Source organism: Prionailurus bengalensis, chromosome A1, assembly GCF_016509475.1.
Source record: "Prionailurus bengalensis isolate Pbe53 chromosome A1, Fcat_Pben_1.1_paternal_pri, whole genome shotgun sequence".
Taxonomy (NCBI): domain Eukaryota; kingdom Metazoa; phylum Chordata; class Mammalia; order Carnivora; family Felidae; genus Prionailurus; species Prionailurus bengalensis.
The window spans coordinates 114,761,827-114,776,523 of record NC_057343.1 but is presented as its reverse complement, the minus strand read 5'-3'; the positions used below and the strand labels follow the sequence as shown (position 1 = coordinate 114,776,523).

At 37.4% G+C, this 14,697-nt stretch overlaps 2 protein-coding genes across 2 annotated transcripts in view; both read left to right on the top strand.

Annotated features, from left to right (window-relative positions):
* Positions 1-14,697, top strand: part of KLHL3 (kelch like family member 3) — a 286,330-nt gene that overhangs the window by 128,274 nt on the left and 143,359 nt on the right. Inside the window, exons 3-4 of the mRNA XM_043588624.1 lie at positions 6,431-6,555; positions 10,711-10,824. The gene's annotated coding sequence lies outside the window, so the exon portion shown is untranslated. The remainder of the gene's footprint in view (positions 1-6,430; positions 6,556-10,710; positions 10,825-14,697) is intronic.
* LOC122487791 (MICOS complex subunit MIC27) lies at positions 405-1,713 on the top strand. Its single transcript, XM_043588677.1, has one exon. The coding sequence runs from the start codon at positions 447-449 to the stop codon at positions 1,251-1,253; it is 807 nt and encodes a 268-aa protein (XP_043444612.1). The 5' UTR covers positions 405-446; the 3' UTR covers positions 1,254-1,713.

The following is a 14,697-nucleotide window of genomic DNA, read 5'->3' as shown; positions in this document are numbered from 1 at the left end:
ACTCAGGGTTTGATAGATACATAGATAAATATAGAGATGTTGATGTAAATGCATGAATTATGTACATATGATATATGTGTATAAATAATAGGCTCTGTGTATACATACATCCATATATTTCCCATCTCTGGGACCAGCAGTACCCCTAATAGCAGTGAACCCATCTAGTGCCATATTTTGATTTCTAAGCACCATTCTCCACTAAAGGGAACCAAGACTACCTGGAGAAATAGCTGATTTCAGTGTCAGGCAGGGAAAGTCCAAGATGAGCCAGAAATATCTTGTTAAGCAAGAAAGTAAAAAGTGCTTAAAGAATTATGGGAACAAGTCAGAGGGATGCAGATGTCAGTTTGAATGAGTTTCTAGTCGCCAAATCTGGATACTTTGAGCATCAAAATAAATAATAAGCCCACCATATGAAAACTTAGACGGAGAAGGTCACAGATATGGCGGCTGTCAGGATGGGAAAACTGATAACCATACCTGCAGGTCTGATGTGTGCATCTATAAGTGTACATGCAGCCAAAGAAGAAGAATTGAAAAAGCAGCTAGTAAAACCAGAGCAGCTCCCCATATATACCACACCACCTCTGCAGTCTAAATATGTTGAAGAGCAGCCTGGTCATTTACAAATGGGCTTTGCATCCATCCGTAAAACAACTGGTCATTATATTGGCTGGTGTAAGGGTGTTTATGTCTTTGTGAAAAATGGGATAATGGATACAGTACAATTTGGAAAAGATGCTTATGTCTATCTGAAGAATCCACCTAGAGATTTTCTTCCAAAAATTGGAGTGATTACAGTTTCAGGATTAGCAGGCTTGTTTTCAGCAAGAAAAGGTTCCAGGTTTAAGAAAATTGCTTATCCCTTGGGACTGGCCACTTTAGGAGCAACTGTTTGCTACCCAGTTCAGTCAATAATAATTGCAAAGGTAACTGGGAAAAAGGCATATACTATAAGCCAGCAAATTTATGAAGCAGTTAAATCATTGTGGACAAAAAACAACAAAAAAGAGTCACTCCCTAAACCTAAAGAAAGAACTAAGATAGAAAACTCTGGTGAAATAGAAATATCTGCAAAAACAACTCACGACCTGAAATTTTCAGTGCCTTTGTCAACAGAACTCATCTTTGAAACAAAGACAGAATCGGAATCTACCTCAGGTGCTACACAGTTTATGCCTGACCCCAAGCTCATGGATCACGGGCAGTCCCATCCAGAAGATATAGATATGTACAGCACTAGAAGCTGAAATAGTCTGCATAGAGAACTACAAGATGTGTGAAGTTGAAAATAATGATGAAAAAATCATGTAAAGGGTAACTGTGATACATAGAATATAACCTAAACCAAGTTTTTCCCGTACATCTTCTAATGTAGTGTACAGTTTGACTAATCACATAAGTGATTAAAACACAAACTGAATTCAATCCAAACAATATTAAATGATTGACAAAGAGGCAGAAGTAGAAGTATTGGGATGCATTTAATGATTTTTAGCGGTGTTTACAAAAATAGACTAAATATATAAACACTGATGAGACTAAAATCTGAGCAAATATGTATGTGGGCACATAAATATTTATACAGATACACATATATATTTGTTTTACCTTTTTGAAACTAATGTCAGCTAAATTAGAATATTGTGTGGAAGGATGTGTTCCCCACTTTTTCATTTCCCAGAGCTGGAATAAAATATTCATATTTTATGACACTTAAAAAAAAACAAAAAACAAAAAACAAAAAAAACAAAAAAAAAAAACAAAATAAATAATAACATCAGTTCATAATCCATTGAATAAATAGGAACCCATGAGTCCATACTGATATAAACAAATGAATACATAATTGAGGTGAGAGAATTAACAAGTGTGGAGTGAATGATTGAGTTGGAAAGCTACCATTTTAAAATCATCATCGTAATAATTGAGCCAGGAAGCATCAATGAATATTAAAAACCAGTGGATGAAAGTTGGGTGAAAGAAGGGGATATTATGTATTCTCAAAATACCTTCCTGAAAAATACTTAGTAGTTACAAAAGACTAAAAAGCAACTTTACGGTGGATAAATCTGGCAGATACTACCTTAATTGAGTGATCAAAGTTAATATCACCTGTAATGACACAAATAGAAATCATATGCCACCTGATAGGTGTACATGTCATCTCAGTGATACTCCTGCCCCAAATAAATAATCTAATGATGAGGGAATATCTGACAAATCCAAATTGAGGGACATTATACAAAATAACTGGGCTCCTAATCAAAGTCAAGGAAAGATTGTATACTGTTATAGATTGAAAGGGACTTAAATAGACATGAAAACTAAATACAACATGTGTTCCTGGACTAGAACCTTCACATTATTGGGATGATTATTGAAACAGGGCTTGTGGATTAGTTGATAATGATAGGTCAGCATTGGTCCTGATTGTATTGGTTGTCTTGTAGTTATGGAGGAGAATGTTCTTTTTTTTTAAAGTTTATTTATTTATTTCGAGAAAGAGAGAAAGGAAAGCGAGAATTCCAGACAGTCTCCGTGCTGTCAGTGCAGAGCCCACACGGGGCTTGATCCCACGAACTGTGTGATCATGACCTGAGCCGAAACCAAGAGTCAGATGCTTACCCAACTGAAACTCTCAGGTGCTTGAGAAGGTTATTTATAGCAATTATACACTAAAGTTTTAGCATGGGCACTGGGGCATCATATTGGCAATTTATTGTTTCAGGATAAAAATTATTTGTACTATTATTGTTGCAACTTTTGAATACATTTGGAATTATTTTAAAATAAAAAGAACTCTTATGTATAAATGAGCAAGCTAAAGCTTCTCATGAAAAAGCTTTGATATCTTATTGAATATCTTCCCTACTGAACTTTTTTCAACAAGGCCTATATAGATAATCCAAATTCTTCCCAGTTTATCACTGAGGTTGTACAAATATTATCCTTCTGTATATTTGCACTATACTCTGAAAAAGCCTGTTCAGCATTATTTAGACAGAGGGTGTCACATATGCAAAGGCCTGCAGCTCAGAGAGTATGACTTTTAGGAGAATTGAGAGCAATTCATTGTATCTGGAAAGTGTGGAATTGGTGGTGGTCTAGCTGTCAAGAGAAAAGACATCTAGTAACCTCAGCTGGATGGTGGTGTCATTCACTGACATGGGGGACATGTGATAGTTCACTTTTATGTCCCTAAAACTGATAATGAAGAGCACAACATTAATGAGGATGTCTAGAAACTGCCCCGGGATGCTTCTTGACCTCAGAGTTTAGACACAGAGTAAGTAAACTTACGCCTGCAGAAGGCACACCTCAGAAATGTGAAGAGGGTTGGAGAAGGTGGCCTCTTTTGTATCTGCTCTCAAATAATTTAGCAAAAAGGACACATGTGATAGGATAATTTATTGAGATATCAATTTGCCTTTTGTTCTGTTTTCCTGCCCTATTCCAAGAATGCTTTTCTGCTTTCTTTCTTTGAGCTTTTTTTCCGTAGGACCAAAGCAGTACAGTTGCCTTCTGTTTTTTAAAGGTAGAGTCTTTGAAGGGCTTATGCTACGTAGTCTCAAGATGGGAGAGAAGCAGGAATCCAAGAGGAGAATCTACTTTGGAAACTCAAAGAGAGATTTATTTGGGGAGGGAGAACTCCACAGAGTAGTGGCAACCAGGATCCAGTCCCTCTGTGCTGCTCCATTGTAACCTTTTGGGAATGTGACCTGTCTTTACTGTGGAATGACTTTGTGGTAAAGTGGGTACCTCAACATTTGTGTTGGGGCTCCTGACCTTGGTAAGGAGTTCCAGCTGCAGTTGAGAGGTAAGTTTCAGGAAGCAGCAGAACCATCTTCCCGTCAGTGATCCTGTGGTCTTAGACAAAGAACCTGTCAGCAGTGACCAAAGGTCAGAGGATTATCTGTGAGTATTCTGGACTGTGTAAAATCTGACGTTTTTGTTTTGGGACAGGACGTGGCCCCAGTATTGACTGAAGGTAAATTACCATCAACCTAAGGAGTGATGGCTTGGGATGAGATTTAATTTGATAATAGAAAAAGAATATGGTTTTTCTTTCACCTAGAAGTATGAAGTGACTTTCATTCTTACCCATACATGTTTGTAGCTCTTAAGATCTTGGAAAAATTACTTACACATGAAAAGACATTTTTTTTTTCTGAGAAAAATTCAGCCCAAGTCTTTAATTGTACCCTTTCTGTAAAAGAAGTGGGATATTGTTGTGTGATACATGCCTCTAGAAATTAATGCTGGATGAACTCAGGATGTCTCAACAAACTTGGTTTTCCATTACTCTTTCTAACCCAAAAGCTAAAATATAGTGGAGAGGAAGGAACAAGTTAGTCTGACATTTGGTAGGTGAAGATGCCTTTCTGCTCGCTCCCCTTTCCTACTGCTTCCTAAGCTGAGTTAGGGCAGGAGCAGGTCTAGAGTAAATACCAGTTTAGTTTCAGTTTTCTTGCAGCTTTATCTTCTAGATGCAAAATCTCATTCAAATACCCAAACCTCATATTTCTTTTAATTTGAGTCAGGAGAAATTGAGCCCTGAGACTTACCTGTGACAAGCTGTCAGTAGACTTCAGATAAATGATAACCGAAAGTACAGAATGACGATCCATCTTCTGCTTTAACAATGTTTTTATTTTCTAAATAAGGAAAGCGACACAGAAACTGTACCAGCAAGAGTGTTACGGGATTAGCATGTGTGAAAAAGTTGTTGACTGCAGATTAGAAGTTGTATCTCTGCCACTACCTATTTGTGTGGCTCTAGACATAACCATTTCAGCTCTCTGGGCCACATGTGTGAGATGAAAGTTTTGACCATTAATGCATGTAATCCATGCTCTATTATTCTTAAGATTCTAGGGTGTAGAATAAGAAGTTGCTTTGAAAATTGAAATTCAGGTTGATGAGGAGACTTATCAACAGTAAATGCTTAGATGGCGCTATTGACAGTATCCAAAGTATGTAAAGAGCCCAAATGTCCATCGACTGATGAATGGGTAAAGAAGATGTGGGATATATGTGTATACAATGGAGTATTACTCAGCAATCAAGAACAGTGAAATCTTGCCATTTGCAACAACATGGATGGAACTAGAGTGTATTATGCTAAGTGAAATCAGAGAAAGACAAATATCATATGACTTCACTCATATGTAGAATTTAAGATACAAAACAGATGAACATAAGGGAAGAGAAGCAAAAATAATATAAAAACAGGGAGGGGGACAAATCATAAGAGACTATTAAATGCAGAGAACAAACTGAGGGTTGCTGAGGGGTTGTGGGTAGGGGAAAGGGCTAAATGGGCGAGGGGCATTAAAGAGGTCACTTGTTGGGATGAGCACTGGGTATTGTATGTAGGTGATGAATCACTAGATTCTACTCCTGAAATCGTTATTGCACTATAATGTTAACTAACCTGGATATAAATTTTAAAAAATTAATAAATAAAAAAAATTAAAATAAAGATCTAGATCATCCAAGAAAAAACAAACAACAGTAAATGCTTAGATATAATGTGACTTAGGATTTCTAGTAGAATTTTTGAATGTGCCAATAAGAGCAATGCAGTGTTTGTATAAAACCATACTCAAACTTGTGATGAAACTTAGAAAATGTATTGCTGATTTTGCTTGGATGCTATAGATAATCATATGAGAGCCAGGTTAAAAATAAATCTCCTAAACCCAATGAAAATTACATGGGAATTAGAAAATTATTAGAATTTTAACAGATTATGTGCAGTTTTAATCCTTGAAAGAAACTCCTTTAATTGATACTGATGAATGAAAAGTGCTTTTGTGCTTTATATATTTATTTCAGAGCTGGAAAATAGACCATATTCAGAAGCCTGGGCAACAAAGTAAAATAGATTTCATATAAGTTAGGTCATGTACATGGCCAGTCCCAAACAAACAAATCACCACTGTATATACTGAGAGGTTTCAACCAGTGAGTATCATATGAATTAAGTTTCTCAAGGAGCATGCAATTCTTGATTTTATAGCTCTAATCATCATTACACTGTTGCTCATATAAGTGTTGGCTATTTTTATTTTTTCCACTGTTCTTCTCCTAGTTTTATTTGAAAAAATATTTTCTCTGTTAATGTGCTGGTATTATGATCATAAATAACATTTAACTAAAAATGTTGTTTAGATCCTTAATTATTCACAGAAGCTTTATATGTAATCTGAATTCACTAAACAGTTGTAATTAAATACCACTCTTGTAGTTTACTGAGTAGACTAACCTATTCTTTGCTCTATTCAGTATGAATTTAGAAGTGAGGAGGAACCAGATACCTGAAGACTCAAAATGTATATCGTGTATGAATGTTACTTCTTTCATAGGTCTTAGTATAGAACACTTTACAAATGAAATCTCACTCAGTATTGTCACTCTTTAGGCTGATGGAAATTTGATCTCATTGCACAAGTTTTCTGTATAAGTGAGGAAGAGAAGATTTATAAGTTTCCCACATACCCGACTCTACTACAGGCTGAAACTAGAAGGGGAAGATGGATTTAACAGGTAAAATTAGAAACTTGATTTTCATATTGATTTGATACATGCCTCATGGAGAGTAAAATATCCAATATAAATTTGCTGAAGGAAATATTCAAAAAAATTGAAATTCTTACTGGACTAAGTAAAAATAGTACATTAAAAAATGTGAGCTTTAGAGTGCCTGGATGGCTCAGTTCATTAAGTATCTGACTCTTGATCTCATATCAGGACTTGATCTCAGGGTTGGGAGTTCAAGCCCCATGTTAAGCTCCACACTGGGTGTGAAGCCTACTTTAAAAAAAGGAAAAAAAAATGTAAGGTTTTAGGGTAATATAAATAGAAGTCAAAATTCAGGGGCGCCTGGGTGGCTCAGTCAGTTAAGCATCTGACTTCAGCTCAGGTCATGATCTCACAGCTTATGAGTTTGGGCCTCATGTTGGGCTTTGTGCTGACAGCTCAGAGCCTGGAGCCTGCTTCAGATTCTGTGTCTCCATCTCTCTCTGCCCCTTTCCTGCTTATCCTCTGTCTCTCTCTGTCTCTGTGTCTCTCTCTCAAATAAACATTAAAAAAAAAATTCAAAGCCAAAAGTTAAGTAATTTATGTAATGTTAAAGAAATATAATTCTGTGACCCTCTTAGGGAATTCATAGGTAAATTACTAAATCTGGTATTATTTTGCCTAGAGAAATGCAGGCAAGATATGTACAGGCAGCTTTGAAGATACAAATGAGTGAGGTCTGATACACCTACACCCAAATGCTTATCTTCTAGGTAGCTGTATAACACACTACCATAGACTAGCTGGCTTAAATGACAAAATTTTATTTTCTCATAACTCTGGAGGCTAGAAGTCAGAGATCAATGTACTATGTGAGGGTTGGTTTCTGGTGAGACCTCTTCTTTTGGTTTGCAGACAGCACTTTCATCCTCTGTTCAAACATGATCTCTGCTGTGTACCCATGGAGAAAGGGAGGGCTCTTGTGTCTCTCTGTTTATAAGGACACCAGTTGTATTGGATTAGGGCCCAACTCTTATGACCTCTTTTAACTTTAATTACCTCCCTAAAAGCCCTCTTTCCAAATACAGTCATATTAGGGGTTTAAGGATTCAAGATACGATTGTGGGGAGGTACTAAGTCCCTAACAAAGGTTTATGCCCTTTAATTTTTTTTTACTTTCATTTAATGGATTTTTAGGAGGAAGCTATGGAAAATGTGTTTAGTTTGTCATGTTTTAGTTTGCATATTCATGAAATCCTTCTAACTGTAGTTCCTGAATCACTTGGAGATAAAGAATAAAAGGTCTAAAGAAGAAGAAGAAGAAGAAGAAGAAGAAGAAGAAGAAGAAGAAGAAGAAGAAAAGTTCTAGAATAAAAGTTCTAAGGCTCTCTTCATTAGATTTTATCTTCTTCAGGGTGGGGCGTATCTTATCCTTTTTCCTTCTGACTTTGCCTTTTGGCCTTCCATTTTTTGGTTTTTCCTTTGTGGCTCTTCACACTGAAAGATTCAAATTTTGGTTCAACAGTGTTCTCTGCTTAGATTGTCATTTGCAACTATGACAATACATGCCCAGGTGAAGTTAAGTAAGCACATTACTGATGTAAAACTGGTAATATCTTCCTTGAAATTTTAAAGAATTTTTAATTTTGAAGTTGAGAAAGATAAAGAAGTTCAGAAGGATATGAATATTTCTTCTCCTACTTATTCTTTTAAAAAATTTTTATTTGTTTATTGTTTTGATAAAGAGAGTGTGAACGTGAGTGGGGGAGTGGCAGAGAGAAAGGGAGAGAGAGAATCCCAAGCTGGCTTCACATTGTCAGTGCAGAGCCTGATGTGGGGCTTGAAATTATGAACTGTGAGAGGTATGAGCTGAAACCAAGAATTGGAAGCTTAACCAACTGAGCCACCCAGGCACCCCTCCTTCTCCTTATTCTTATACCTTATTATTTCTGTTTCCAGTCCATTGCATTTATATTACCTGACATTTTGGGCACAAACTTTTTGTGTGGGATAGTATATAGTAGGCAGACAGTGGGCACTGTGATATCATAAAGTCTCAGTTTTTTCAACTGAAAGATTGGCATAATAATAAAATACACCTCTCAAGATCCGTGTGAGGACTCAGTAAGGTAATGTAAACAAATAGCATCAGGCATTGAATAACATTGATGGTCCAGTGGTAATTATAAGACAAAAGTAGAGATCATGGAATCCTTTTGTATGAGTTAGAATTAGTTTATGTAAGAGAGGCTTAAAAAGATAGATATTTAGGGGCACCTGAGTGGCTCAGTTGGTTAAGCATCCGACATTGGCCTAGGTCATGATCTCACCATTCCCTAGTTCGAGCCCTACATCTGACTCTGTGCTGACAGCTCAGAGCCTGGAGCCTGTTTCAGATTCTGTGTCTCCCTCTCTTTCTCTGCCCCTCCCCCACTCACGCTCTGTCTCTGTCTCTCAAAAATAAATAAACATTAAAAAAAAAAAAGAAGATATTTCTCTGTGACCTAAAAGCCTAATGACAGGCAATCTATGGCTGATAAAGCAGTGGCAGCAGCAGCCTCAACAACTCTAAAACAATTCTCTGACCTGTCTCCTTTTAAAAATTCACTAGTTTGGTGAATGAAACCATGATCTATCTTATCACAAAAGAAGAAACTTAACCCACTAAAATCAGTTGATAACCACATCAAATCAATTCCAACTCTTAAATATCTCTCAGATAATTCATCATTCCCACCTCTGCCTTACTTCTGGCCCTGGAGATGCTAACCAATATTATGCACTGCAGGGTATTCTAAATGGGCTCATTTCTCAAGTCATACCCTACTCTAATCTTTCTTCCACACATAGTTTCTTTCTAAATGCAAATCTTTGTATTCCTTTTCCTTAAAACTCATCAGTGGCATCATGTTATTTATAGAATTAAAGACAGGAGATTTTTCAAAAGACATACGTAGTACTTCTGGTCCAGACCCTGCTTACCTTTCTAGACTTCTTTTTTATTCCCATCTGTGGTAGGCAGAATAATGGTTACCTCAAAGATGTCCGCTTCTTAATCCCTGCAATGTATGTCTATATTATGTTGCATGACAAGGGGGAATTAAGGTTGCAGATGGAATTAAGGTTGCTAATCAGTTGACTTTAAAATAAAAGGATTTTTGAGGCACCTGGGTGGCTCATTAGGTGAATGTCTGATTCTTGATATCAGCTTAGGTCATGATCCCAAGGTTGTGGGATTGAGCCCTGCGTTGGACTCCATGCTGAGCATGGAGCCTGCTTAAGGTTCTCTCTCTCTCTCTCTCTCTCTCTCTCTCTCTCTCTTTCTCCCTCTCCCATTCTCTCCCTTTCTCTCTGCCCCTCTCCCCTGTTCACACGCGGTCTCTAAAATAAAATGAAATAAAATAAAATAAAATAAAATAAAATAAAATAAAATAAAATAAAATAAAATAAAAAATTTTCGTGAATTACCTGAGAGAGAGAAGAGTCCATGTCAGAATGATTCAGTGTGAGACTCAACTGGCTGTTGATGGCTTTGAAGATGGAAGGGGGTCAAAAGCTAAGAAATATGGGTTGCCTATAGAGGCTGGAAAAAACAAGTAATCAGATTCTACCCTGTAACTTGTGGAAAGGTACACAGTCCTGCCAACACCTTGATTTTGGCCTACTGAGAGCTGTGTTTGATTTGTGACCTGCATACTATAAGATAATGAATTTGTTTTTCAATTTTTTAATTTATTTTTATTTTTTAAAAAAGGTTTATTTATTTATTTTTGAAACAGAGAGAGAGAGAGGCAGAAAGAGAGGGAGAGAGAGAATCCCAAGCAGGCTCCACGCTGTCAGCACAGAGCTTGATGCAAGGCTCCATCTCACAAACTTTGAGACCATAACCTGAGCTGAAATCAAGAGTTGATGCTTAACCGACTGAGTCACCCAGATACCCCTGAATTTGTGTTTTTAAGCCACTAAATTTGTGGTAATTGGTTGCAGCAACAATAGGAAGCTAATACATCATCACAATTTTGATGATTTACTTGTGCAACTCCAAACACAGTATATATACATACTATTTCCTGTACTTGGCATGCCATTACCTTTTTGGAGGCCTGTCTTTTACACCTACTTCTGAACTTAGCTTCTTTCAGAAGAATTTACAGACTGGATTTCTGCCCATTTCTGTTCTAGCACACTGTATTTGCAACCTCTCTTGTACTACTTCTTCTCCCAAGACTGTTGAGCTCATGGAGGCCAGGGACTTTTATCCCCAGTACCCAGCCCTTGAATGAATTAAGTGAAATGGTGAGTAAATGAAAATGGAATGTTCTAAATGCTTTTATTTTAGAAGGCTCATATTCTGGTGTGAGTCTGTGCATGTGTTTGTATTTGGGTATGTGTATTTTAGGGCAGAGATATTCTGAGAAATGTGAAATTGTTAAGTCTTCTGAACTAGTCCATTCAGGCTGTTATAACAACAATGCAGAGACTGGGTGGCTTATAAACAACAGAAATTTCTTTCTCACAGTTCTAGAGGCTGGGAAGTGTAAGATGAAGGTGTTTGCAGATTTGGTATCTGATAAACGCCTGGTTCCTCCTTTGTAGTTGGCCATCTCCTCATTGTGTCTTCATAGGATAGAAGACTAGAAAGCTCTCTGGGGTCTCTTTTATAAGGGTACAAATCCCATTCATGAGAGATCCACTCTCATGTCCTAATTACCTTCCAAAGTACCTCCCCCTCAAAATACCAGCACAGTGAGGATTAGGCTTCAACATATGAATTTTGGGGGACACAAAACATTAAGTTTGTAACGTCTTCTGCCTCTGATAATCCACCACAACATCCTACACATCTGGCTGGAAATTTAGTATCTATTGTTACTGGAGTTTTACATATAAGAATTCCAGGTTTATTTGGGGTCAGGAACATGAATTTGGTCCCACGACCAAGGCAGTTTACCTTGCTTTCAAAATAATTCATGACCAGCCTGCATTGGTGCGTGCGTGTGTGTGTGTGTGTGTGTGTGTGTGTGTGCGCGCGCGCGCGCGCAGGGTGGGGTGGATTGGTGGGGCTATATACTTGCTGGGCCACCATTTCCTCCAGTGGATAAAAAGCCAGAAGCTTCTGGTTACTTTTTTTAAAAAAAATTTTTAATTTTAAAAATAGAGATATCATGGACCTATAATATTGTATTATTTTTAGATATACAACATAATGACCTGATATATGTGTATATTATAAAATGCTTACAGTTGAGTTAGCATTCATCACCATACATAATTACATTTTTTTTTCTTGTGATGAGGACTTTTAAGATCTACTATCCTACCAACTTTGAAATGGAAAACATGATTGCTAACTACAGCCACCATGCAGTACATTACATCCCCAGGACTTACTTACCTTGTAACTGGAAGCTTATACTTTTGTCTGGTCACTTCTCCTAAACTTGGGAAGCTATTATTTTTTATACCATGCCTTTGTTCTTTGACATCTCCTCTCATGTGAAGGAAATTAATATAATTCCCTTCTAAAAGCCTACATTTTGCATCCAAGGAAAAGGAATACACAAGCAGTGAAACAAGATACAATTAATATCTCCACAGATTAAATAGGTCTGTGTTTTCTCTTGCTTCAGGACAGTCCCTTTTGACTTTTTTTTTTTTTAAGTAATCTCTACACCAAGCATGGGGCTTGAACTCACAATCCTGAGATCAAGAGTCATATGCTCTACCAACTGAGCCAGCCAGGCACCACAGGACAGTCCCTTTTAACGCCAATTCTTGTGGTGGCTTTTTGATACACTTTTTAAACAAAAAGCATTTATTCAGAGTACTAGTCTTACATTGCCCAAGAGGGGAAGCAGAGAGAGGCAGATGCCTTTGAGTGAAAAATGTGAGAGGAGCCCCAATGATGACATTTTGACATTTTTTTAAATGTTTAGTTATTTTTGAGAGAGAGAGAGAGACAGAGCGTGAGCATGGGAGGGGCAGAGAGAGGGAGATACAGAATGAGAAGCAGCCTCCAGGCTTCAAGCTGTCAGCACAGAACCCAATGTAGGGCTCAAACTCATGAGCTGTGAGATCATGACCTAAGCTGAAGTTGCATGGTTAACTGAGTAAGCCACCCAGGCGCCCTGACTTTTTGACATTTTAAAAATGTTTATTCATTTTTGAGAGAGAATGTGAGCTGAGGAGGGGCAGAGAAAGAGGGGGACAGAGGATCCTAAGCAGGCTTTGTGTTGACAGCAGTGAGCCAGATGCGGGGCTTGAACTCATGAACTGTGAGATCATGACCTGAAGTCAGACACTCAACCAACTGAGCCACCCAGGTGCCCCTGACTTGTTGACATTTATGCCATTCTGTCAAGTATGGGGTTCAGAATCAGACTTAATTTGGTAAAATAAGTAATGTGATGTTTCACACATCACCATGGTGGTATTAGATTCATATCCAAACACGTCATTATTTTTCCTCTATAATATCAATTTAACTGCTTCATAATATTTTTAGCTAGGGAATAATTATTTCCTTATTTTATTAGCTATTTGAGAGAAAGTAGGCAGTTTGCAATTTTTTTCCTACTTTGAGCAATATTGAAATACTTGTAGCTAAATCTTCACACAGATCCTCAATTATTTCCTTAGCATAAATTTCCAGAGGCATAATTACTGGTTTGAAAGAATGGGTCAAATTTTAAGGCTTTTGATATGAGTTGTGAAAGAGTCCATTAGAAAGACTGAAGCTCATCGTAAATGACGGAAAGCACCCTCTTGGAAGGTACCTCGAGTAAATAAAAATGGAACATGTCTTATTTTGCTAGGGTTTCCATAACAAAATACCACAGAATGGTGGTACCTTAAACAATTAAAATTTCAAATTTAATTTTAACTTAAAAACAAAACAGGTGGGGCACCTGGGTGGCTCAGTGGGTTAAGCGTCAGACTCTTGATTTCTGTTCCAGGTCATGATCTCATGGTTAGTGAGTTGGAGCCCTGTGTCAGGCTCCATGCTGACAGCGTGGAGCCGGCTTGGGATTCTCTCTCTGCATTCCCCCTGCTACCCTCCCCCCATCCTTTTTTTCTAGGCATAATTTAGGTACAGTAAAATATACCTTTTTAGTGTGTAGTTCTAGGAGTTGTGTAACCACCATGTTCAATTATGTTACTGTAATCAAGCTTACAAGAGTGATGGAAATGTCTAAATTTCAGATATATATATATATTATTTATTTATTTAATGTTTATTTATTTGAGAGTGAGAGAGCAGGAAGAGGGGCAGAGAGATAGAGGGAGAGACAGAATCCCATGCTGTCAATGCAGAGCTCGACAACGGGCTCAAACTCACTAACTGTGAGATTATGACTTGAGTCTAAATCAAGAAGTTGGACGCTTAATTGACTGAGCCGCTCAGGTGCCCCTAAACTTCAGTTATATTTTTAATTTTTGTTTTGTTTTTGAAGGCTAAGGCACTGGTAAGCAAGGTAAAGCCAAGAAACAAACTCAGGCAATTACCTGAAAGGTAAAATAAAAAAAATTTTTCCTTCTTGAATGATCTGAGGGGTAGGAGATTGACTACATCATTTAAGTGTTTGTAGAACACTGCTTATTCATCCCCAACTTTACCAATCTACTCTCCAAAAAGAGTGTAACATCCCAATTACCTTGCACTTATCCTGGCTTCATAATGTCTCTCAAACAGGATTGTGTTGCCTCCCATCATCCCGTAAGTCCCTTCTGTGAGTAAGGTTTTTAACCAGACAAATGCGTCTCTGAAGCTTTCCTCGTCAAGAGAAATTAACCCCATAATGGATTCCTAATTAGGTGGTATGGAGGATTATTTTTTAAAGCAATGTAGGACAGACCTGTTACTTTGGAACTTACAGTTTAGATGGGAAAATAAGTTATGATCTTATTCTCTTTCCTTCAGAAATTCATCTTTTACTGTTGTAACTTTGTGTGTGTGTGTGTGTGTGTGTGTGTGTGTGTGTGTGTGACTCTAAAATTTATTTCTAAAGGTCTAATCTTTCATATGAGCTGTAGTCTTGGGCAGCCCAGAAAACAGTGCCCTATAAATATCCCATATCACCTTAAACATTAACAACTCAGTTCATCATCTCCCCTACTCCCTCTAAAACACTTTCCTTTCTTAGTTTGTCAGGCTGCAATTTTAGTTGT